The sequence below is a fragment of the Schistocerca americana genome, chromosome 1 (genome assembly GCF_021461395.2).
Source record: "Schistocerca americana isolate TAMUIC-IGC-003095 chromosome 1, iqSchAmer2.1, whole genome shotgun sequence".
Classification (NCBI taxonomy): Eukaryota; Metazoa; Arthropoda; class Insecta; order Orthoptera; family Acrididae; genus Schistocerca; species Schistocerca americana.
In genome coordinates this window covers 342867287-342892137 of record NC_060119.1, presented here as the reverse complement: position 1 = coordinate 342892137, position 24851 = coordinate 342867287, and the positions used below count along the sequence as shown (strand labels likewise).

Sequence of the window (24851 nt, the reverse complement as noted above, 5' to 3'; positions counted from 1 at the left end):
TAGTTCTAAGTTCTAGGGGACTGATGACCTCAGATGTTAAGTCCAATAGTGCTCAGAGCCATCTGACATAATAGTAAGGACTGAAGGCTAGGGATTAACTTCTCTTCCATATCCCCACACTAAATGGCTGTGTAAAAACTAAATTTTAACAGAACTTGCATTAGTTTTCTACAGAAAGGTACCGTTGCTTTCAGCTTCCTTTCTGGTAAAGACTTACATTGTGGCCGCTCCTAGCATTTTTTAGAGTCAAGTGTGGTATATATACGTAATACCCATCAAAATACTCATCCGAGCATTCTATTCATTTAGTACGACGTTTATGAGTTCAACTTGCAGGTTTAGTTGTTTATAAACAAATGTTTATTAAATATGTAGTGAATTTTGGCGACAGCGGATTTTGTTTGATTTTACAAGGTGGGGCAAGTGACAGTAGCCCAGAAACAGAGTTCCAGGCTACAAAGAAACACGGCAGAGGAAAGGGACTACAGTGCTAATCTGACTATAGCAGATGTTTAAAGTGAACGCCATTCATCTCTTGACACTTTTGAGCCCTCCTCAGCAAGTTGATGGAGACGAATCGAAGCTGGACTGACGGCATTGCTGCAGTTTCATCCGAAATGTTCTGCTGCGGTTCTTGAAGACTATGAGGGTTCTTGTGATACACCTCAAACTTAAGAGTTCCCCACACAAAGCAATCGCACACTGACTGATCAGGTGACGTGGTTGGCCGGCTAGGGCCGCGACAAGACTGGCCTCTCCTAACAACTCATCAGGGGTGTGAAGATCGTGTAAATGAGTTCTGAGGTTCAGCCAGTTGTAAGGCACTTGTTCCATCCGGTGGTCGTTTCCCCCTCCGTTAACGCTACCACGAATGATAGCCATTCGTCCGGGCCACTTTTATTTTCCCCAACCTGTATAAATAGCAAGGTTCACATTTCGTTATACGGCGTACTTAGAACTGCCCTACAATATGTCACAGCAGCAAAGATATTTGTGTGTGGCGGGGTGGGGGGTTGGGGGAAGGAGTTGCTACGGCTTTTGTTCGTTTTACTTTACGATCCCTTTTAAGAGTCAAAACGATTGTAACTTAACTGATTGTGCACGATCCTGGGCAAGGGATTTCGGCCTCTTTGTAATTCTAACTCCGTACTAAATAGATACCGCGACATTTCACACATCTAAAGAATGTGACTCTCTCTTTCTTTAAATAGCGACAAATTCAGATTTATTTCCGGGTTCATTTTTTCATATAGAGAAACTGATGTAATTCAACTTTTCAATGATACACTGTATCTGTAATCATTACTTACCTCGCGTCTGTGGTATCTCCCACGTTGAATGCCTGTATGTCAGTCCCTAACATAATTATAGGATATGGGTTCCGACTTTAATGTAAAATCACGGAAAGAAGCAAAACGAACAAAAACTTTCTTTAGACCCCTCTTTGTTAAATCAGTTATAACCTAAAATACTTTCACCTTTTACAGCTTTCAATATACATAAACTCACTGACAACAGCACAGAGGTGCCGAAACATGTTTTTTGTACAAAGAAGAAGACAGTGTGTTTGCATAATGGCGGAACCCATATCCTATAATTTAACTGCAAATGAGGAAAAAAAGGGCAAGAGCTGCATAGATGAATTTCCCGAACGTAAAATGATCGTGGCGGACTACCGTTAAATCTATTCAGACTTCCGACCCTTCGCTAATACTCACAGTTGTCTATGTTAAAAAAGCTGGTGACTGTCAAAGAGGTGACGGAATTTCACAAGTTTAGGTGACGCTGTGGTGCCAGTGACCTCTAGGTTCGCGGCGCCAATATATCGCTATATATGATATAGGTCTGTCTCCCTCTTCCGTGGCAACCTCTTCATCTCAGAGTAGCAGCTACACACAACGTCCTCGGATATTTGACGTTGTGTTCCAACCCCTGTCCTATATAGGTTTTTCCCTCTTTGAATCTCTCTAGCAGTGCAGGAGTTATTCCGTGATGCCTTAGCGTACGTTTTGTCATCCTGTCTCTTCCATATATTCGTTCCCTTTCCGATTACGTCGTGGATCTAATCATTTCTTATTAGTCCACCAAATTTTGAAGATCCTTCTGTAACACCACATCCCAAACGCTTCTATTCTCTTCTTTTCTGGTTTTACCTCAGTCTGTAATTCACTTCGACTCAGTGCTGTGCTCCAGAGGTAAATTCTTGTAACACTGGACATACTGCTCAGTAATCTCTCTCTGCGAAGCTCCTATTTTCACGAAGTGCTTAGTGTGCATCCCGTGCGTATATTAAAATTGTTGAAGTACATAGCAATTTCCAGGCTTCTTTGATAATCAAATGACAGTAACTTGAAGCTTGGAATGGAACCCGTGCGTGATCAGAAAACATCTGCTTATTCATAAGATCTCTTGGACCAACGCTAATTTTTTTAGATTTATGGTCTTGATGTGGCATGCTTGTGTACCGCAGTGAAAAGTAGTTTGAATATTATCCACGCTCCTACTACCACATTCACATGGAATATTATGAGTGCCTAGATTCTGAATCTGTGACTATCCTTCACAGCGCACTTGACTGTGGTTTTCTTAGGTGTCGCAAGCCCGTTGAAATCTTTGTCTAAGATTCGTCTAATTTTAGTTGACGTCTGTCCACAGACTTTTTGGCAGAACACAGACATTGTACGGTTTATGTACGTGATGAGATAGTTCCCGTTCGTTGTGATGTGATCTTGAAAACCTTTTGAGAACCATCTAATACGAATGGAGCTGCATTCAAGGAGAAAAAAAAAAACAACGCATCACGAAGGAATTATGTGAACGGAGCAGAAGTTGGCAGATCTGAGGTAGGTGTTCAGTCAAACAAATGATTATAATTTCAGGAAAAAGGGATGATTTATTCAAGAGGAAGAGCCTCACAAATTGAGCAAGTCAACAACACGTAGGTCTACCACTGACTCTTATGTAAGCTGTTATTCGACTTGGCAGTGATGGACAGCTCTTTAAAGTCAGTACCGCCATTAGACTATTTTTTATTTGCAGTGTTCCATTTACCCGATCATGATTTCGGCTTCAAAGTGCCATTATCAAGTGTTTTAAATGTTGTACAGTGCCTAAGACGGCACACTGTCGTATTTAAAATACACTTTTAGACACACTGTCTAAGGGTCGACATTGCTGGTAAAACCTACTGCTTTGTTTTATCACTGAGTATACCACCTTGACTGAATGATAGTTGGCTAAGTGATGGATAAAGTTGTTGCATGTCTTTCTATGCGATATCGTGTCAAATTCTGTCCGACTAGTTGCTTTAGATCGTCAAAATTCTGAGCTGATTGGAGGGTCTGCCCACAATGCTCGCTCCAAACGTTGTCAGTTGGGGAGAGATCCCGCGATCTCGATGGACAAGGTAGGGTTTGGCAATCTCGAAGACAAGCAGTAGTAACTTCCGCGGAGTATTGGTGTGCATTATCTTGCTGAAATGTAAGCCCAGGATGGCTTGCCAAGAAGGGCAAGAAAACGGTGCGTAGAATGTAGTCGACGTACGTCTATGCTGTAAGGGTGCAGATGACAATCAAAGGGGTCCTGCTACGAAAAGAAACGGTATCTACGAAAAGAAACGGTATCCAAGACCATCGCTAATGGTTGTCGTGCATCTGATAAGTGGCCGTACGGTTGGTATCCCGCTACTGTCCGGGGCGTCTCCAGGCAAGTCTTAACTGTTGACTGGTCAGTTCGAAGCAGAACTCATCGCTGAAGACTATTCTGTTCCAGTCAATGAGATGCCAGGCCAAAGACGTGTCGGAACTCTGCCCGGACAGTGGTGGGATTAACCTCAGTGTCACCCTCCATATGGCCCGACAACCAGGAATGACCGTCTGGGGTACCACCTCTTTTCATATCAGGACTTCTTTGGTTGCCATCAGCGGCACCCTTATAGCGCAGCGCTACGTCGACGATATTCTACCACCTCGGGATTTTGATGATCTAATGTGCCAGTTGGACAAAATTTGGAACGATATTCCTCAGGATGTTATCCAAAAACTCTGTCAATCAATGACAAGCCTTATAACTACTTGCGTAAGGACCAGAAATGGACAACCCGTTATTGACTTGCTCAGTTTGTGAAGCTCTTTCTCTTGAACAAATAAGCCAAAATTTTCTGAAATTATAAACGTTTGCTTGTCTGCACATGCACATCACGTCTACCGATTTTCATCCCATCGGGATAATTCTTTCCTGGTGCATACTTTTTTTGTCTTAGAGTGTATTACATCGCATTCATGTGATCCATTTCTGATACCGAACGAGACACTGAACCTTAACCCTATTATTTTCTGCTTCTTTGGCATTATCGAACACGTGTCTGCAATTGTTGACTAAGAACGGCGTGAAAACTTGCTGTCTCTGTTCGCTTTCTTTCCTGTAATTTCACATTTGCACCAGTGAGCGGAGATCTGTCACCTATGCAAAACTCAGAAGATATAAAATGTGTGTAAAATGTGAAATATTCAAGAGTGCGTAAGAGACCCAATAATGTATACTAATTATTGAAATTGGAGAAAAAAAAATTGCATTTTTTTTAATTTTTTTTTTTTACAAAGGCTGCCGAAAAAACGGAGCGAATGGAAAGTGGGTGGGAGTGGTGTGCGCCCAAATACTTAATAAGCTTTAAACATGGTTATTAACAGCATAATTCAAGAAATCATATGGGCATTATTTATAAGCAAGGAAAATGACGACCACTCGTCCCAACACATACACATTAACTTTATATCTAAAATAGCATGGCAACACGGTAAAATTCCTGCCTCTCATATAAATGTAGGTTTACCGTCACAAGGAGTGCATAAAATAATATACAACTCTGCCGCTGAGGACTACATAGGGGAGAGGGAATTTTCTTCTCCTTTTCCTTGTGCCTTTGTCCCGCATCTGTGCAGGGTAAACATGGTTATTGACCGATTTGGAATAGTTAGTTTAACCGGTGGCCGGATGTCCTTCCTGTCGCCAGCGAGCTACCCCGTGGTACGGAGACGTCTGTACCCCAACTGTATGTTTGTAGCACGAATCATGTATAATCGTGCAAAAATTCTCTAAACGTTGGCGAATCGTTCAACTGAGACAGGACTTGGTATCAAGCAGGTATTCACCTAGTGGGATGTTGGAAACCGTCTAAAAGCCATATCCTGGATGGCTGGCACACCCACCCCCGTCTGTAATCCACTGTGCGTATTAGATCCAGGGCCGGCACACCTTCCCATGCTGGAAGTGGAGGTTTAACGCACATAGCACCAACGCACGCAATTTCTAGAAGCAATAACAAGAAATTAAAATAGCAGGGCTGTAGCTTACGACATAAAATTTAATCCAACCAGGTCGACACTCAAAAGTCTCAACTAATATGAATGCCATTAATCAACAAGCTTAACTTTGTGTTGTGCCTTACGGCAGGTCTGGTCATGAGGGAAACCTCGTCAGAGAGGTCCACTGCATGAGCCCCTAGGGAAGTGAGGCCATGTGTGGTTTCCCGTTGCCTTCCACTGATGATGATGAAATGATAATGAGGACAATACAATACCCAGTCCCTGAGCGGAGAAAATCTCCGAACCACCCGGAATCAAACCCGGGCCCCTTGGCGTGACAGACCGCCGCGCTTACCACTCAGCTATCGGGGCGGACTATTAATCAACAAGAGATAACAATAAAAATCAGAGGACTCGAAACCAGCCTATCCAATACTGGCAACAGGAACAAGTAAATCGGATAGGTAAATCAAAACTAGGCTTGTAATTTATGTATCAGGAAGGTAAATCAGATAATAACAATTAACAGCAAAGTAAGGTACCTCTCAGGGGCTAGTTCATCCAAAACTTCTCCTACTGAAACTTGCCATGGGCTCAGCTTTATGACAACTGACAAAACTAAGACTAAAACACCGTCAGACACATTCGTCTGCACAGCAATGTTTCTGCAGGGTAAAACTCATACGCCACTCCACTTGTGCACTGCTGTTCAAGAGCAGACTGGATCCCTCTTGTGAACTTGCCGCTTCATTTAAACAGCTAACCCCATCACGGTTGCTCACTTGTTGTGCTCTCTTGATGAGTCTATGTAAACTTTCTCTTTCCTTCAGTTTCCAATCCCCATGACGACAGTGTTTGCCCCACCGTCCATACACGTCCATACACTCTTAGCCGCTGTCGACAGCTAACTGCCACCCCTTTTTCCGAGTGCCACTGCCTCCCAGCCATTTTGATGAAGCAGCCATTCGAGGACTTAAACAAGACGGCACGTCATCTAAGGCCCTGCACTGCATGTGAAGTCTTGTCCTCTGTTGCTGCCCGTATCCCCTAGCACTGTCTCCAAGTGGTTGCTGCATCCTTGCCTCAACGCCCACACAGCAGACTGCTCTCTGCTGACACTCACAGCCACTCCTCCTCCCGCCTTAGCGCTGCGCTCGGCTTTTTCTCATGGGAACGCATCACCAGCACTGGTGTCAACTGCAAACTGGGATAAGACTTGAACTTTGTCATGAATCACTAAGTCGTGGCACACTACTGAGAGGGTGCAAATGCTGATAGAACACTGCGCTGTTTGGAAGGACCCATACCTCAAGAGACTAGTTTTGGAGTTGGAAAAATCGCTGATACTGTGAGGATATAAGATTTTGGGTGATGATGTAGCGATTAATTTAATATGGAAGTCTTGCGGTAGGAAAACACAGGAGTTGAGGTCAATGTAAGTATAAAGAAAGCTAGACCATGATAAAGGAGAGGAAAGTAATGTGAAGTAGCAGAAGTATGTCAATGCTGATGTGGCAATGAGTTGTTGGAAGTCTAGAGTTTCCATCCCTTAATGGTCATTAGACACTGAGGAAATGTTCTGACCTGACAAGCGTGTGAAAGGAAGTTCGCCATTTCTTTTCGGAGGAACCATCTTAAGTGCTTTAGCGACGCAACGGATGGACACATTAAGATACAGCTTCTCCTGAACATGTATCCAGTGTTCTAAGTATTAGATTTAATAAGTGAGATAGATGTCAAATCGGATATCACAGACTGCGTTGGAAGTGTGCTGCAGTTGAGTGAGGGAGAAATGTGGAGTCTACATAAGAACGGAATTGGGAGGATGTATTCGTATTCGTGAGGCAAAGTACCTAGATTGGGTGCTAAGAAATAATGGGTGGAATTGTTTGGGTCGAGTTTACTAGATGAATTGCAATAGATGGCTGTAGCAGCAAGAGGTGTTGCACGTGATAGGTCGTAATTACCACACAGTAAGCTTAGGCATACGTAAACATAACGCCATCAACTTATTAGTCGACTTGTGATTGCATCATAAAGCTATTTTCGATTTAATATGTCACTTTATGAGAAAAATTCTCCTCATTTGAGGGAAATTTTAATTTTCTGCTTTAACATGAATAAATCTATGGCTACGGCTCATAATATATATTGGGTAAGACCTGTGGTAAGGCACCTGTTGGTGAAAGAACATGCAGAGAACCTTTTTAATGCGTTACGAATAGTGGCTCTTACAACGAAGACTGCCATGGTGGTGGAAGAGAGAAGGTTTTCGAAGGTACTGAAACCGATGGAAACAATCATAGGAGATCGTTATTGAAAGCAAATGATGTGTTTGAGCCGAGAATTGAAAGACAAATGGCCACAGTATAGCGATAGATATGAAAAGACGATTTCGTAGCATGACAATGCTAAACCCTATGTCACAAAACCTGTCCAAATACACTTGGAATCATTGAAATTGTGGTATCACATATGGATACCACCCCACAGACGTCAAAGTTGGCAGCAGACTTGTAAGTCTCCGTCATAGCTGATAGCGGTCGTGCAAGATCTGGTGGACCCAATGGAACGCACTCGCTGAGCCACACCTAGAATGGTTTGGTACTATGAACGCCTTCTGCCACCATAGTATAGTACAGATGGCGGCACCCAGACAGCCACTTTCACTTGGAGCTTGTTCACTACACGACGCTACATAGACGACACATAGTCATGGCTACCACACAATTTATTTATTTAGTTACAGGTCAAGTTCCGTAGGACCAAATTGAGGAGAAAATCTCCAAGGTCATGGCACGTATCAGTACGTGAAATTACAACATAAAAGTAATAACAGATAAAAATTAAATGTTTATGAAGCCGAAAAAATTCAATCCATAAGTTTAAGTAAAGGCAATCAAGAATACAACAAGGATCAGCTTAATTTTTCAAGGAACTCCTCGACAGAATAAAAGGAGTGACCCACGAGGAAAATCTTCAGTTTCGATTTGAAACCGTGTGTATTACTGCTAAGTCGTAGCCTATTGAAAATGGATGCAGCAGTATACTGCACACCTGTCTGGACCACAGTTAAGGAAGTCCAAACCAAATGCAGGTTTGATTTCTGCCGGGTATTAACTGAGTGAAAACTGCTATTCTTGGGAATACGCTAACGTTGGTAACAAGAAGTGACAGTAAGGAATATATATATATCCAGAGGCCAATGTCAAAATACCCAGGCTCGTGAACAGGGGTCGACAAGTTGTTTGTGAACTTACACCACTTGTTGCCCGAACCGCCCGTTTCTGAGCCAAAAATATGATTTTAGAATGGGAAGAGTTACCCCAAAATATAATACCATACGACATAAGCGAATGAAAATAAGCAAAGTAGACTAATTATCGTGTCGAATGATCACTCACTTCAGATACCGTTCAATAGTAAAAATTGCAGCATTAAGTCTTTGAACAATATCCTGAACGTGGGTTTTCCAAGACAGTTTACTATCTGAATACCTAGAAATTTGAACTATTCAGTTTCACTAACCACATGCCCATACTGTGAAATTAAAAGGTCAGGTTTTGTTGAATTGTGTGTTAGAAATTGTAAAAACTGTGTCTTACTGCGATTTAGCATTAGTTTATTTTCTACAGGCCATCAACTTATGTCATGAACTTCACTATTTGAAACCGAGCCAATGTTGCACACAACATCCTTTACTACCAAGTTAGTGTCATCAGCAAAGAGAAATATTTTAGAGTCATTCGTAATACTAGAAGGCATATCATTTATATAAATAAGGAACAGGAGTTCCTTATTTATATAAGAGGGTTCTTGATTGACTTTGTAGGAAGTACCAGAAATTAGTTATATGTGGTGACTTCAATATAATTTTTGTGTATGATGGTGTAAGGAAAAGGATGTTGGTAGATCTCCTAAATTCATATGATCTGGTGCAGACTGTGTTTTTTCCAACTATGGTGCATTGGAACAGTAGCACAGCCATAGACAACATTTTTATTCATTCTTCATTACCAGATGGGCATTCTGTTAATAAAAGGGTGAGTGACCTTTCAGACCATGATGCACAAATTGTAACACTAAAAGGCTTTTGTACTCAAACAAATGTCACACACAATTGCAAACTATGTAGCAACAGCAATAGAGAGTTTTTTAAACCTTGTCAAGAAACATGAGAGGCAGGATGTTTATTGTGCCGATGACATAGATGATAAATATAATGCTTTCCTTAACACAGTTCTCATGCTCTTCGAGAGTTGCTTTCCATTAGAACGCTCCAAACGGGGTACTAGCAGTAATAGGCAGCCTGGGTGGCTGACTAGTGGGATAAGAATACCATGTAGAAAAAGCGGGAATTACATCAAAATGTTAGAAGTAGTCACAATCAAGCTACAGTAGCCCATTACAAACAGTATTGTAAGGTGCTTAAAAATGTTATTAGGAAGGCAAAGAGTATGTGGTACGCAAATGGAATAACTAAATCACAGGATAAAATGAAAACCATATGGTCAGTTGTGAAGGAATTATCCGGTGAGCAGCACAAGGTCGACGATGTAAAGTCAGTTCGTAGTAAAAATATTTCTGTTACTGATAAATCAGATATATGTACAGTATTTAACAATCATTTCCTGAGTACTTCTTGTGAATTAAATAAAAATTTAGTTTCTACAGGGAATCATATAACTTTCTTGGCAAATGCCTTTCCAAGATTGATACTCCTCTGTGATACAGACAGTAGGGAGATTGAGTCCATAATTAAATCACTGAAGACTAAAAACTCTCATGGTTATAATGGAGTGCCTAGTAGAATATTAAAGTACTGTGCTGCACATGTTAGCCCTGTATTTAGCCGTATTTGTAATTTTTCCTTCAGGAATAGTCAGTTTGCTGAACGATTAAAGTACTCAGTAGCAAAGCCGCTTTATAAAAAGGGAGAAAGGGATAACTTAGATAATTTTAGACCTATTTCTGTATCATCAGTGTTTGCTAAAGCTATTGAAAAGGCTCTATATGTAAGGATAATTGATTATTTTACATCACACGATTTGCTATGAAATATACATTTCGGCCTTAGAAGTCGGTTAACAACTGAAAATGTTATATACTCTTTTCTCTGTGAGGTACTGGATGGGTTAAACAAAAGGTTTCGAACGCTAGCCATATTTTTTTGATTTAACTAGGCCTTTGTGTGTGGTGATCACAAAGTATTGCTCCAGAAGTTATACCTTTATGGAATACGGGGAGTAGCTTACAGTTGGTTCACCACTTACTCTAGCAACAGACAGCAAAAGGTCATTATTCACAATGGTGAGAATGGCTGTGATGTGGGGTCTGAGAGGGCTACAGTCGATCGTGATTTAGTACAGAGAGTCTTATCCTTATTGACATTGATTGCTGGGCTCTATTTCCTGCTACATTATTCGTAGTCTTCATACGCTTGGAGAAATATAAATAAGCAAATTTTTTGTTCATAAATTTTGTTTACGGAGAGCAGTGACTTCATGTTACATTTAAGGTAAAATTAATAGTCGAGACCGCGATAATATTTCTTTATTGACTGGTTTCGGCTTATATACAAGCCATCTTCAGAAGTTTTGTCCCCCAATGGCTGGTGCGGCTTTCTCGTGGTACCCCGAGTGTACGATCGTGGTACCACGAGAAATCCGAGGTGCTGTCAGCAGCAGCCATAGGGATCAAATAACTCTGAAGATGGCTTGTATATAAGCCAAAACCGGTCAATAAAGAATATTATTGCTATCTCGACTGTTCATTTTAACTTAAATCTTTTGTTTGCTGTGTTAACTTGTTTGCCTATCATTTCTGCTCCTGTTCAGCTTTTCTACCATGACTCCACGACCCACCTCTCCTTACTATTGTGTATGATGTCGTACACAACAGAAATAGGAAGTCATACCACGCCCACCATGTTCTCCAGACATTGCATCCTTTGACTACCACTTCGATCAGTGACACATGGACTGGCTGAACAGCGCTTCCATTCATATGAACAAGTGCAAAAGACGCCCAGTTCTTCTGCTGCAGGATTCGTATGCTGCCTGAAAGATGGGAGAAAGTAGTGGCCAGCAATGCTCAATACATTGAACAGTAATTTTTTTAATGTAAATTTTTCACTATAAAGTCTCGAACTGTGAGAAAAAAGGTGATATTTAAGTTGTAGACCTAATAAATGAATGTACTAATTGGGGACGAGAAGGGAGAGGAATTTGATGAGGTGGTAAAAAATTCGTGTGCCCCAAGGTAAGAGGATGCAGAATGTGAGGTGCAGTGAACAGCATTAAATAATTAGGGGATAGTGATACAGCTTCTGTGGAGCAAAAATACAAATGCTATTTGGGTAGGGTCAGATGGCTACGCAAAGATTTTGTTGATATGGTTGATGGTGGATGTATCCATTCCCTCTATTTATTATGGCGTACTTGTTGCCTGCATCTTAGAGTTCGAGAGTTAGTTTGAAGTATAATGCATGCAGAATACCATAGCTGGTAGACGCAAAGATGACAGGGTATGCTTGGGGAGAGTGGTAGTGATGCGGGCTGCAGGGAGGCGCTGTAAGGGAAATGCTGAGCGCTGGAGGGGAAGTGCCACTCTAAACTGATGACTACACTCACATTTTTTGTAAATATTAAGTGGGGCCCCTTCACGCACACACTTGCGTGGTGACCATTCAAAGAGATCTGTCCCTCTTCTTTGGTTAGTATCTAAAAAGAAATCCCCAGAAAATCCAGCGATTTATTTTGGCCTGTGTTGTCAACCACTTGTAACTTTCAGAGAAGTGTAACGAGTAGGGAATTTAGAGTAAAACCTACACATTACTCTTACTGCAATATTAAAATTTGCTTCTTTTGCCAAAACTCAGCGGAATTTTCATAGTATCACCTCAGTAACATGTTGCATAGACGCAAAACTGCAATAGAAAACTGAAACATTGGTTTATTAAGTTTAAACTGAGGAAAAGTAGGGCCAGCATCTTATGAAAAGGCAGTAGTTTATTAAGTTTATTAGGTGAGAAACTGAGGACAGTTAAGATCAGCATCTTATGGAAAAGCACCTCCTCGGTACAAAATAAAAGTGAAATGACGTCGCCAGCCGGAGTGGCCGAGCGGTTCTAGGCGCTACAGTCTAAAAACCGCGCGACCGCTACGGTCGCAGGTTCGAATCCTGCCTCGGGCATGGATGTGTGTGACGTCCTTAGGTTAGTTAAGTTTAAGCAGTTCTAAGTTCTATGGGACTGATGACCTCCCATAGTGCTCAGAGCCATTTGAATCATTTTGTAATGACTTTGCTTTTGTTGTTCCAAAACCCATAGCATTTCTCGTTTCTGCAGCTATCGATGGCCTTTAACAAATTACATTCTTTCATTGGAAAAGTAGGTAGCTAGTGGAATAAACAGTAGACAATGAAGTTTCACATAGTAAGCAAATGGAAAAATACGGTCCTCTTTGTATGCTATCATTTGCCAAAATCTCATTTCGGTATCTGAAACCGTTTATAGAATATGAGGAATGTTGTGAATTTTGACTCTGATTTTACAGGTGGTGCGTCTCGAACGCAAATGACCTCGCTATGTCAGATCAATTTTTACGAGATTGGTAACAGACAGAGACCTCCACCAAGTCTAAAGAAATACTCAATATCTTAGATAAATTTCAGACGTAGCAACATATTATGTAATATGCACCAAACGCAAAATCATAGCGACCTCTATTTTTCATAGCGAACATTTTAGAATTTCGTACAGCGTAAATGTCACGGTAAGTATGACCATTAACGAAATGATGGGTACATAATAGCAAACGTTACATATAAAGCTGAAAGTAAAGCAAAAATGAAATTTTTTTGCTGAATAGTTTCTATTAACTGTTTGAGAAATATTGCCAGGCGTGCGCGTCGATTCTGTCATCGCCGACCGGCAGAAAGTTGGCAAACGCTTGTGGGCCTCCCCTTCTCAAGAAACGAACGAACTTGCCCGGCGCTTTGGACGAAAACTGGTCACTGGGCATCGGCCACCGTGACCAGCGCGACCTCCACTACATAATCAAAAGTATCCGGACACCTGGCTGAAAATGAGTTACAAGTTCGTGGCGCCCTCCATCGGTAATGCTGATATTCAATATTGTATTGGCCTTCCCTTAGCCTTAATGACAGCTTGCACTCTCGCAGTCATACGTTCAATCAGGTGTTGGAAGGTTTCTTGGGGAACTGCAGACCATTCTTCACGGAGTGCTGCATTGAGGAGGGGTATCGATGCCAGTCGGTGAGGCACGGCACGAAGTTGGCGTTGCAAAACATACCAAAGGTTTTCTATAGGATTCAGGCCTGGACTCTGTGCAGGCCACCCCATTACCGGGATGTTATTGTCGTGTAACCACTCCACCACAGGCCGTGCATTATGAACAGGTGCTTGATCGTGTTGAAAGATGCAGTCGCCATCCCCGAATTGCTCTTCAACAACGGGAAGCAAGAAGGTGCTTAAAACATCAGTGTAGGCCTGTGCTGTGATAGCGCCACGCAAAACAACAAGGTGTCCAAGCCCCCTCCATGAAAAACAAGACTACACCATAACACCACAACCTCCGAATTTTACTGTTGGCACTACACACGCTGGTACATAACGTTCATCGGCTATTCGTCATACCCACACCCTGCCATCGGATCGCCACATTGTGTACCGTGGTTCGTTACTCCACACAACATTTTTCATCTGTTCAATCGTCCAATGTTTACGCCCGTTACATCAAGTGAGGCGTCGTTTGAGATTTACCAGCGTGATGTGTGGCTTATGAGCAGCCGCTCGACCATGAAATCCAAGTTTTCTCATCTCCCGCCTAACTGTAATAGTACTTGAAGTGGATCCTAATGCAGTTAGGAATTCCGGTGCAGTGGTCTGGATAGATGTCTGCCTATTACACATTACGATCCTCTTCAGTTGTCGGCGGTCTCTGCCAGTCAACAGACGAGGTCAGCCTGTACGCTTTTGGGCTGTACGTATCCCTTCACGTTTCCACTGCACTATCACGGGGGAAATAGTGGACCTAGGGATGTTTAGGAGTGAGGAAATGTCGCGTACAGATGTATGACACAAGTGACATCTAATCACCGGACCTTTTTCGAAGTCCGTGAGTTCCGCGGAGTGCCCCATTCTGCCCTCTCACAATGTCTAATGACTGCTGAGGTTGCTGATATGGAGTAAATGTGTGTTTTTGGGAGGGTCAGGTTATTTTCGATCACATAGTATATATCTTACCCAATTAGCTGGATAGGATGGATGAAAATTGTTAGGTAAAATTCATACTACCTATCATTATATGGATAGGACAGGCGAAAATTGTTAAACAGAATTCATGGAACCTATCCCATAATTGCTGATCTAATTAGGTGTTGCGCAGAAAGATTAATTCTTTCGGTGCCTGTCTACAAATTTTATACATCCATGCCACGACGAAAACGCAACTGTAGCACCGGCTAAAGTTCAGATGCACCCGTTGCTTTGGTAACAACACGTGCAATGTTGCCGTGTTGCAGTTAGCGATGTTCCTGCCGGCAGTAGTGTTGGCGGCGTGGCTGGCGGCGTCACCCGCAGTGGGGCAGGTGCCGGGGCTGGGGCCCTGTCCAGACGTCGAGGTGGAGCACAACTTCAGCGTCGAGAGGGTGAGTCTCACTGCACGTCACGAGCTGTACACGTAGCCTGGAGACTGCAGGAGTGTCATACATTAGCTCTGAAACAAGTTACTGTAATAAAAGGATGAATTGTCACCCTGCGCTGCAGAGCCATACTGAGGTCATCCTGTCCTTCTGTCAGAAATACCACACCTCCCGTTCCCTATAAAACTATCTTTCTGCATTTTTTTCTACAGACGTTTACCGAATTCTATAATTTTGTACCAGCTGCACGTATAGTTAACGTGAAGCACTATTGAACAATTAAAACTTGATATAAAATATTGACGGCAGCAAATTAAATATATCATTGTTGTAAGTAATTTAGAATCTACATCTTGGTTTTCACACCATTATCGAGTACAACTTCCTAGAGCATTAACATCATTTTGCTGTGTACTGTGCATAATGATAAATAAGCACTTCAAGATATTTGCTTAACGTGATATAAAAGCACTCCGTACTCAGGCCACAAGTGGCTCATCGGGACCATCCGACCGCCGTGTCATCTACAGTTGAGGATGCGGATACGAGGGGCGTGCGGTCAGCACACCGCTCTCCCGGTCGTTATGATGGTTTGGTTTTCTTTGACAGGAGCCGCTATCATTAGGTCGAGTAGCTCCTCAATTGGCATCACAAGGCTTAACATGATATTAACATTGATTGGCGACTCCATGGAGTGTTCCGTGCACCACGACCCGATAATGGATATAATTGGAAGGAGAACCACATTGGTCGTATTTTTTTGTTTTATTATCCGCAAAATCGATTTTCGTTCACTTAGTGACCATCCTCAGTGCTGTAAGATACAATTACATGATCACATGTGATCGCTCTAAGCTTGTTGACACCAGTGCCTACCAATTTTAATTGTATATTACAGCACTGAGGATGGTCACTAAGTGACTGAAAATCGATTTTGCGGATAATAAAACAAAAAAATACGACCAATACGGTTTCTCCTTACAATGATATAAACAGTACAAAATTAACGTCCTGTAGGAATGCAGCACATTATCGTACAATAAATCACATCTGGAAAAGTCAGCTTAAAGAGGTCTTTAGCCGCTTTGGGCTGACTTTCCCAGATAGGATGTGGCAACTAATGTGCGTTGGGTTTAGTGCGATGTATGATAAAGAACAGATTTCGTTTATTCCTCATAAATTATTAATAGTGTATAAATTACTGACTAAAAATAAAAGACAGAAATAAAAGAAAGAGGACGTTGAGAAAATATGCCTCTTAAGCAGTTTTATTACGAGGGCTGCTTTTTTTTTAAGCGCCGAACGGTCGCGAAAAGGAAACCACAGTGCAAATAAAAAATGTATTATTAGCAATATTTGACTAAAATTTCCGTCTACTTGTCTACATAGTCGCCCCTAAGATTTCGACGTTTCTCAAAGTGTGATACCAACTTTCCAATATCCTCATGATACAAGGCACCCGATTGTGCTTTCCATCAATTCTCTACGATGGTCTGCAGCTCGTTGTCTGCGCCAAAACGGCGTCCTCACAGCCAGCAGTTCAAGTTAGCAAAGAGATGAAAATCGGAGGGAGCCAAACCCAGGCTGTATGGCGGGTGATCAAACACTTCCCAACAAAAAAGGCTGCAGGAGCGTTTCTGTTGCAAATGCACTGTGCGGCCGAACGTTGTCATGATGGACAGTGCCTGGTGGCAACATTCCTCTTCGCTTGTTCTGAATTGTCCATCGTAGACGATTCTCTAGAATAGCCTGATGCACTCGCTGTACACGATCATCGAATGACACTCGTTCCTTTCCCAGCATCAGGAACGTCTATACGTCGTTTGCTGTAACGTATGACAGCTACATTATGTGGCCTGTGGGGAAACAGGAGAGTCTGGAAGCGCGCAACCGCTACGGTCGCAGGTTCGAATCCTGTCTCGGGCATGCATGTGCGTGATGTCCTTAGGTCAGTTAGGTTTCAATAGTTCTAAGTTATAGGGGACTGATGACCTCAGATGTTAAGTCCCATAGTGCTCAGAGCCATTTTTGAAACAGGAGAAACCTCTCAGCATGAAGTAATCCACTGACAGCACACGTTCCACAGTTGATGGGAGGCTCTATTGTATTAGGCATATTTACGTACTCACTGTACACCAAGAAATGTAAAGTGCAATGTGACACGATCGACGGATGTATTTGAGACACTGCGGACAGATAGGCGCAAATCTTCATAGTATTTTTATTGTGGTTTTAGCTACACGCACGATCGAATCCTGAAAAAAAAATTGCTCTCGTGTTATTATAATTTTACTTACCATTCGCCTGATTTGAACCAAACAAATTGATTACGCCACTGTTTCCAGTTTAGCAGTTGTATCGTAATCTGTCGACAAGATAACTAAATCTGCTCATGCCCACAGTCAACTTCAGTTTCATAAAATAGCTTTCACAAGATGTTGCAGTCACTGACATTGCCATAAGTATAGTAAAAGCCACTCTGTCGGAAAAAAATTAATACAGCCTTTTGGAAGTTTCCAATTGCTTCTAGATTTATTGTTGCAATAGTGCAATACTGCATAAATGATCACATTTGCGGGTCAATAGCACAAGTGGTTCTGAGGTGCCAGATATCGACCCATACTGAAACACCCGTCCATGTGATCCTCTGGCGGCACCAATCTAGCCGTGTACGTCAATGCTCTGGCGTGAGTGGAAGGCGGGCTAGAGGTGTGCATGTCCAAAGTCCCAGTGCTAATAACCTGTTCGCAAAAGTTAGTTTTGACACGTCTAGGCTCACAAGCCTTCTTAACTCAGCTGCGGTAGCTGCAAGATTTGCCAGTACTGCCCTTAAACACAACAATCTTGGCAGGAATCTGTGCTGCGTGGACGACCAGAATCTTGTCCACTGATACCAGCGTTATTGCACAACTGACCAAACACGCTCAATTTGTGTCAATTCTGCGAATGGGCCATCCTGCCCCTCGGAAGGCCACTATTTGACCCCTTTCAGACTCGCTCAGTTGGCTGTAGGAAGCACGAGTGCGTCTCCGTGGCATGGTTTCCTGCTTGCTTCACACGTTTGCACCACATGGAGCCTTCTAGATCTGAGCATTGCCCATTAAAGGTCGGACGCAGAAGGCGCTCCGGTAGATATTTCACTGCGCTTTCTGTTGCCGGTCGACGTTAAATCCATTATCAATTCGTCTGTTATCCCCAGGTAGCATAGAAACCATTATCAGTTTCTTCTGCTATTCCCCAGGTGGCATATGGCGTCATCGGATCAAACTTGACGTCGTCTTTCTGGATGTCCTATTTTTTTCCGGCAATGTATTTCGATGTTTAGATAACCATCTGTTAAAAATGGTTCAAATGGCACTGAGCGCTATGGGACTTAACGTCTGAGGTCATCAGTCCCTTAGATCTTAGAACTACTTAAACCTGAGTAACCTAAGGACATCACACACATCCATGCCCGAGGCAGGATTCGAACCAGCGACCTTAGCGGTCGCGCGGTTCCTGTCTGAAGCGCTTAGAACCGCTCGGCCATAACCATCTGTTAACCCACACTTTTTTTCCTTGTTTTGTCGCTGTGTGTGGCTGTGAGAGATCAATGATTTAGTTCGTCGGCCATTTGTGTAGACTTTCTGCCGTCCTGCTATCGCAGTCCGTTGCCCGGGGTACACCATCTTGGAGGCTGTCTATAAGTCGCACCTCTTTTACCTAGTTTAAAACTGGCAACCTTAATGAACAACATGCTGACGAACAGGTCTTTCAAAGTGAGCATCGGCCACAACACCAGCAGATCGTATAAAATAAAAAATGGCCTTCCTCAAGGATCTGTGTTGGCTCCAACCCTTTTTAATTTGTATATTAGCGACTTTCCAAATACATTCAGCAGGAAATTTTGCTACGCCGATGATTTGGCACTAGTTGTACAATCTAAAACACTTGGGGAAGGAGCGAACGTACTCACAGAAGATCTGGAGTCCTTGAATTCCTATAATAAAAAATGGCGACTCTGCCCTAATCCAACCAAGCTTTCCACTTGAATAATAAAATGGCCCACCAGGAACTGAATGTGAACTTCTGTGAACAAAGAGTCAAACACAACTTCAACCCCAAATACCTTGGCATAACGCCGTCCGCGGTGGTCTAGCGGTTCTAGGCGTTCAGTCCGGAGCCGCGCGACTGCTACGGTCGCAGGTTCGAATCCTGCCTCGGGCATGGATGTGTGTGATGTCCTTAGGTTAGTTAGGTTTAAGTAGTTCTAAGTTATAGGGGACTGATGACCATAGACGTTAAGTCCCATAGTGCTCAGAGCCATTTTTTTTAACCTTGGCATAACACTAGACCGCTTCCTGTCTTACAAAAAACATCTAGAAAACGTAAGCCAAAAGCTAAAGGGTCGCAACAACATCCTGAGAAAATTGGCTGGCTCGACCTGGGGAGCTAAAGCATCCACCTTACGTACTGACACAATAGCCCTGGTATATCCTGTTGTCAAATATTGCTCTGCTGTCTGGCATTCGAGCACTCTTACTAAGAATATCGACGTCCAGTTGAACGAGTGAATGGAGAATAATAACGGGCACTATTAAATCCACCCCAGTCCCTTGGCTGCATACTCTGAGCAATATCCCACCTCCACAATTGAGAAGGCAAGAAGCAGCAGCAAGAGTGTGGTCAAAAATTCATGACTCAGATTACCCACAGAATCTACCAACCCATGATGTTTTGAACGAAATACCATCGACCCGCTTTAAGTCACGGAAGCCTATATGGGTTAAAACACAAGAACATCAACCTGACATCAAGGAGCAATGGCGGCACTTTTGGAATGATTCTGGAATTAATAAACAAGGTATCCAAGATCCTACTCTCGAATTACCGGGCTTTGACCTGAAGAGATGTACCTGGACTATATTAAACCGTATCAGAACGGGCCATGCAAGATGCAATGCATACAAGTACATGAGGGGTCTATGCGACTCACCAGCCTGTGACTGTGGAGCACCAGAACAGAACGTCCGCCATATTATTGAGGAATGCCCCTTAAGAAGATACGCCAGACCTGTCTCAGAGGTTATACATGTGAAACCCTCTGATTTGGATTGGCTGTGCACTCCAGATATTGAGCTTTAAATATATGAATGAGTTTCTAGTCAGGCTTGCCAAGCTTTTAACGTGTAGTTATCCTGTCTTGAGTGTTTGTACTTTATCTTTTTGTTCTATTGCTTGTTTTTAACTCATGTACTATTTACACATTGTTTTGTTTTATACATTTCATTTACATATTGTTGTACTTATATAAAATATTGTCGCTGTATTGCCATACGCAAAATAAATAAATAAAATAAATAAATAAAACCCACACTTTGAAAAAAGGGAACGCCAAACGGGAAGCCTTGCGTATTTCGTTTCACTTTTTCCTTTGTAAAATACGTTGAAACACTAGCTTTAACAACCTCAATCCAGTCCTCAGTTTCAGAAGCCAGCAAAAATTGGAAGCCTCCGGTCAAAAAGCGTACCCCAACAACAACTGCTAGCCGACAGTAGCCAAGCGAAATATCTGCAGGGATTCCCTTGTCGAACATGATCGAGCACTGCTGGCAGCAATGTTAGCGGTAGATATTTTTCCATAGCAGCCATATCTATATGACGCTGATTGGAATGTAATGATATGCGGCAACGGCATGCATTTACAGTCGCAGGGGAAGGCTTATCCTTGTAGATAGAAGACAGGAACAAGAAGGGCAGGAGACCACACATAGCACACCTGGTTGATTCTGAAACCCTCTTTCTTTCGTGTTATTTTTGTGGCCTGTGCCTGATACGTTGATGGCGACCTGCCTCACCACGTCCTCGGTACAGCCCTGCTCTGCTGCAGTGTGCACTGATTTGAAACCTTTCTTTCAGGAGTACCAGGCCCGCAAGGTATGCAGGAAAGCTGCTGTGAAATTTGGAAGCAAGGGGAGAGGTAGTGGCAAAAGTTAAGCTGTGAGAACGGATGACGAATTTTGTTTTAATGTTATTTACATCTACTTAAATCCAACATTGCTGTTAGTGGTAGGAGCACTAGAGGTAGTCATCACAATGTGTGATTTCAGATTTTTATGCTTGCGAAGACGCATGCTTCAAAGAAATATCGGCTCCTCTTAAATTATGAAACAACCTTGACAATCACGACAGAGGAATATTCCTCTTTGCCTCCTACATTTCATGCCTCTGCAACGTGTAATGTGTGCCAACTCACTAACTTCCCACATCTACTCCTCTTCCTGGTATTACTCAGCAAGGTGGCGCAGTGGTAAAGATTTACAGTCGCTTTCGGGAGTGGTGTGGTTCAAATCTCCGCCGGGTCATCCCTGTTTAGTTTTCTTCCGTTGTTAACTTTAACCGATTAGTGTGAATCCCACGACGGTTTCTTTGAACAAGGATATGACTGACTATCTTTTCCATCCTCGTCCTGTCCGAACTTGCGCTCCGCCACTAATGATTTTGTTCTTGACAGGACATTATAAATACAATCTTCCTGCATCCCCCTTCATTATTTTGGAGCATTCTGATCGGACGCCATTAAACCGCAAAATTCATTCACACCACCCGGTAACTCACCCTGTATTCGCCAAATAATTCACATTTTCAGCACCACTACACGCATATTCCAGCCTCATTATCAGTCTGCTTCGTCCGTACCTTACTTTCTTAATCATCAGTACAGGATGGTCAAAATTAAATTGACTCTGTGATTGTGCACCAAACACAAGGAAACGAAAAAAACGAGATGCCAAGTTTGTTGACATTGTCAACCAGGAGAGATGAGACCTGTTGTAAATATTTTATTTAGTTTGGGACTGAAAACTCATAAAGTCAAGATCGCACATAATCTTATTTATTCGGATGGATTACTAGTTTCGGCTAACAATATAGCCATGTTCAGGTCACAAAATATTCTCGATTAGCGTTGGTGCCATTATGATCACATTGTGAAAATGTTTCTTAAAATGTCAATATCCATACATAGAGTTAAAAACAGCTTTTCATCGTTCGAGGCTAGTGCAATTGAACGAGGGTCACAAAATAAAGGCGTTATGCTGTTAAAATTATTATCTGACTCTGATGTAAACACTGATTAGGGGAGTATATGAAAGATATATGAAGATCGTTAGATGAGGGGGTCAGACAGGAATGAATTTTTCAGGAAGGTTCACAGACCATAACAAGAAAGAGAAAAGTTCATTGACGGTAGCAAATACCATTCATTAGGAAGCATCGGAGACATCTTGAATATGTTATGTTACACTGCTGTCAAATTTATCTGAAATATCTTTAGCTTTATTTCTGCATGTCCCAATGTGTTAAAACACTGTAACATGGGTGTAAGATTACATTGAGGTGTTGCCTTGACATAGACATACCAACGTTTGAACATCTTTGAGTCGACAGCTGCGTCATACGTAACAGTCTTTGGTAGGTGATTGACAACTGGCTTTCATTGGGCAGTAGACAGACCTCTGTGAGTGTGCTAAGCATCATCAATCAACCATGATATGCAACGGAGAGTTGGACATGTTTGGTAGTGCATATTTACTGATTGCTAATTCTGGACTGTGCCAAATGACGTAATGCTTTTAAGGGATGTAGTGCTATATGGCCAATATAGACCATTTCTTTCACATGGGAAATAGCGATTTGTGCTTTCCTTTCTTGTAGCACTTGATAATGGGACCATGTCTCCCTGAAACATGTTAATTAAATAACACATTTAGACAACTGTCCTGATACCAGTGTTACATTGCATAGTGGCCGTGTACTACATTTTCTGATGCGTAAAGACTCGTGTTCTATGAGTTCATACAACACTGAGAGGCCCATACTGGCCTCACTTAAATCAATTAGAACCTGAGGATTCTTAACTCCTGGTATCCCCTCGTTCAGAAACCACCGGTAGAGATGAACCACGCAGGTTACTACGGGAGAGTTATATCGTGCACAACGGAAAATTTCTGAGGATAAAAATGCAGATCCTGTTTCAGAATGTTCTGTCACAACGATTTGTTAATTTCCCCCATGCACAGCTAACAGGCATTGCGATTTTGTCTGTTTTCACTTGAGCAATGTTTCACTGGTGTCTTGACGCGACTCATATACTTTTCTAATGATGTATTAGTATTTATGCATCTATTAGTAGATCCATACCTCGCAAAGCACCTTACGGTGTGTCGTGGAGGGTACTTCTGGTAGCATTACTTTTCCTCCCTAATGAACGGTACGTGGAAAGAACCACTTTCGACGAACCTCCATTTGAGCTCTGTTTTCTCGGGCTTTCCCGTAGTGGCCACTTCGCGAGATATTAGTGAGAGGAAGAAACAGGTTGCCACACGCTCCGTGGAACATCTGATTTCGTAATTTCAACAGTAAACCTCTCCGTGATGCACAACACTTTTCTTGTACTCTGTGTCGGTGTAATTTGTTGATCGTGTCCGTGACATTGTCGTGTCGACCAAATGGTCTCGCGACGAAAGGCACTGCTCGTCGTTGGATCCTCCTGGACCAGCTCGGTAAGAGCGACGTACTAATGGACGATACTCAACAATGTTTCGTAACCTACTTATTTCGTTGATGATAGATTATGACTCCTGCAACGAATCTCAACCTTGCATGAGCATTTCCTACAAATTGTTTTACTTGATCATTCGACTTTCTGTCATTCCGGATTATGCTTTGCATTTTATGATGATGACAGTCTTTAGTGACTTATCGCCAATAATGTAATCTAACTGTAGTTCATCTCTTTGCATATTTGTTCGCGGTAAATTTACTTACGTTCAAGGTTTACTTCCAGTCCCAGCGCCAATTGTTGGTTCCCTGGAGGTCTTTCTTTGGCTACACTCTACCTTCCTAAAGACAACAAAATCGTCCATAAAGAGCCTCACTGAGCCTTCAGCATCCCCCATCAATCGTTAGCGCTAACGGCCGTATAACGCTCCCTTGGAGTACTCCCGAAATTACCTTTACATCTCCCGATTTTGTTCTGTTGAGAACGGTGTGTTGAGTTCTGTCCGTAAGAAAGGCCTAAATACACGAAAATCTGATTCCATGCCCTGTAATCTTGTACTTTACCACGTTTTTGTTAGGCCGCTTTCTTGTCTGTCTGTCTGTTCGGTAAAAATTTTGCAGTTGTTTTTAAAATAACTCCCCGATGAGCTGGAGACTTGAAATTTTAAACGTAGCTCAGACCTTGACAGCAATGCAATATTAACTCTCTTTCTTGTCTGGAGTATGGCGGAGGGTACTTTAGTTATCAGTATTATTTCCCGAAGAGCTAGAAATTTTCAATACAGCTCAGAATACGATGACAATGCAATATTAAGTCGCTTTCTTGTCTAACGTGTCGCGGAAGGTTCTTCGACTATCACTGCCATTTTCCCATTTTCCTGTTCCAGCCACGAACGGTTTGAGGGAAGAACGGCTACTTCGAATCTCTCTGAGTTCTACCTCGGCGGCCACTTCGAGAGATATGCGTAGGAGGACGTTACATACTGGATGAGTCAGGTGCTGAGAAACTGACATAAACCTGAAATTTAACAACTGTTCGTGTTGTAATCTCATCAAAATGCTTGAAAACTACTGAATTGTTTCACATACACACGTACACAAGATTTGAAATAGAAAATAATTATCTAAGTAATGACGAACTTACAATGTACTATGTACCTAAACAGGGCAAAAAAAAGTATGAAATAATTTGTCCGAGCCCCAGACAGATGCCTAACACAATACAAATAATCCTGAGAACTTGTTATTGAGAATTTGTAATAACTACGAAGACACCTGTAAGACTTTAAACGAAAAACATGGAGTGCATGCTACACGTAACTGATGCATGGATAGTTCACC

At 42.3% G+C, this 24851-nt stretch overlaps 1 protein-coding gene across 1 annotated transcript in view; it reads left to right on the top strand.

Moving 5' to 3' along the window:
- LOC124622440 (apolipoprotein D-like) overlaps positions 1-24851 on the top strand; it is a 90233-nt gene that overhangs the window by 34532 nt on the left and 30850 nt on the right. Inside the window, exon 2 of the mRNA XM_047148142.1 lies at positions 14850-14975. Within this exon, the coding sequence (XP_047004098.1) occupies positions 14856-14975 (120 nt within the window). The 5' untranslated portion in view covers positions 14850-14855. The remainder of the gene's footprint in view (positions 1-14849; positions 14976-24851) is intronic.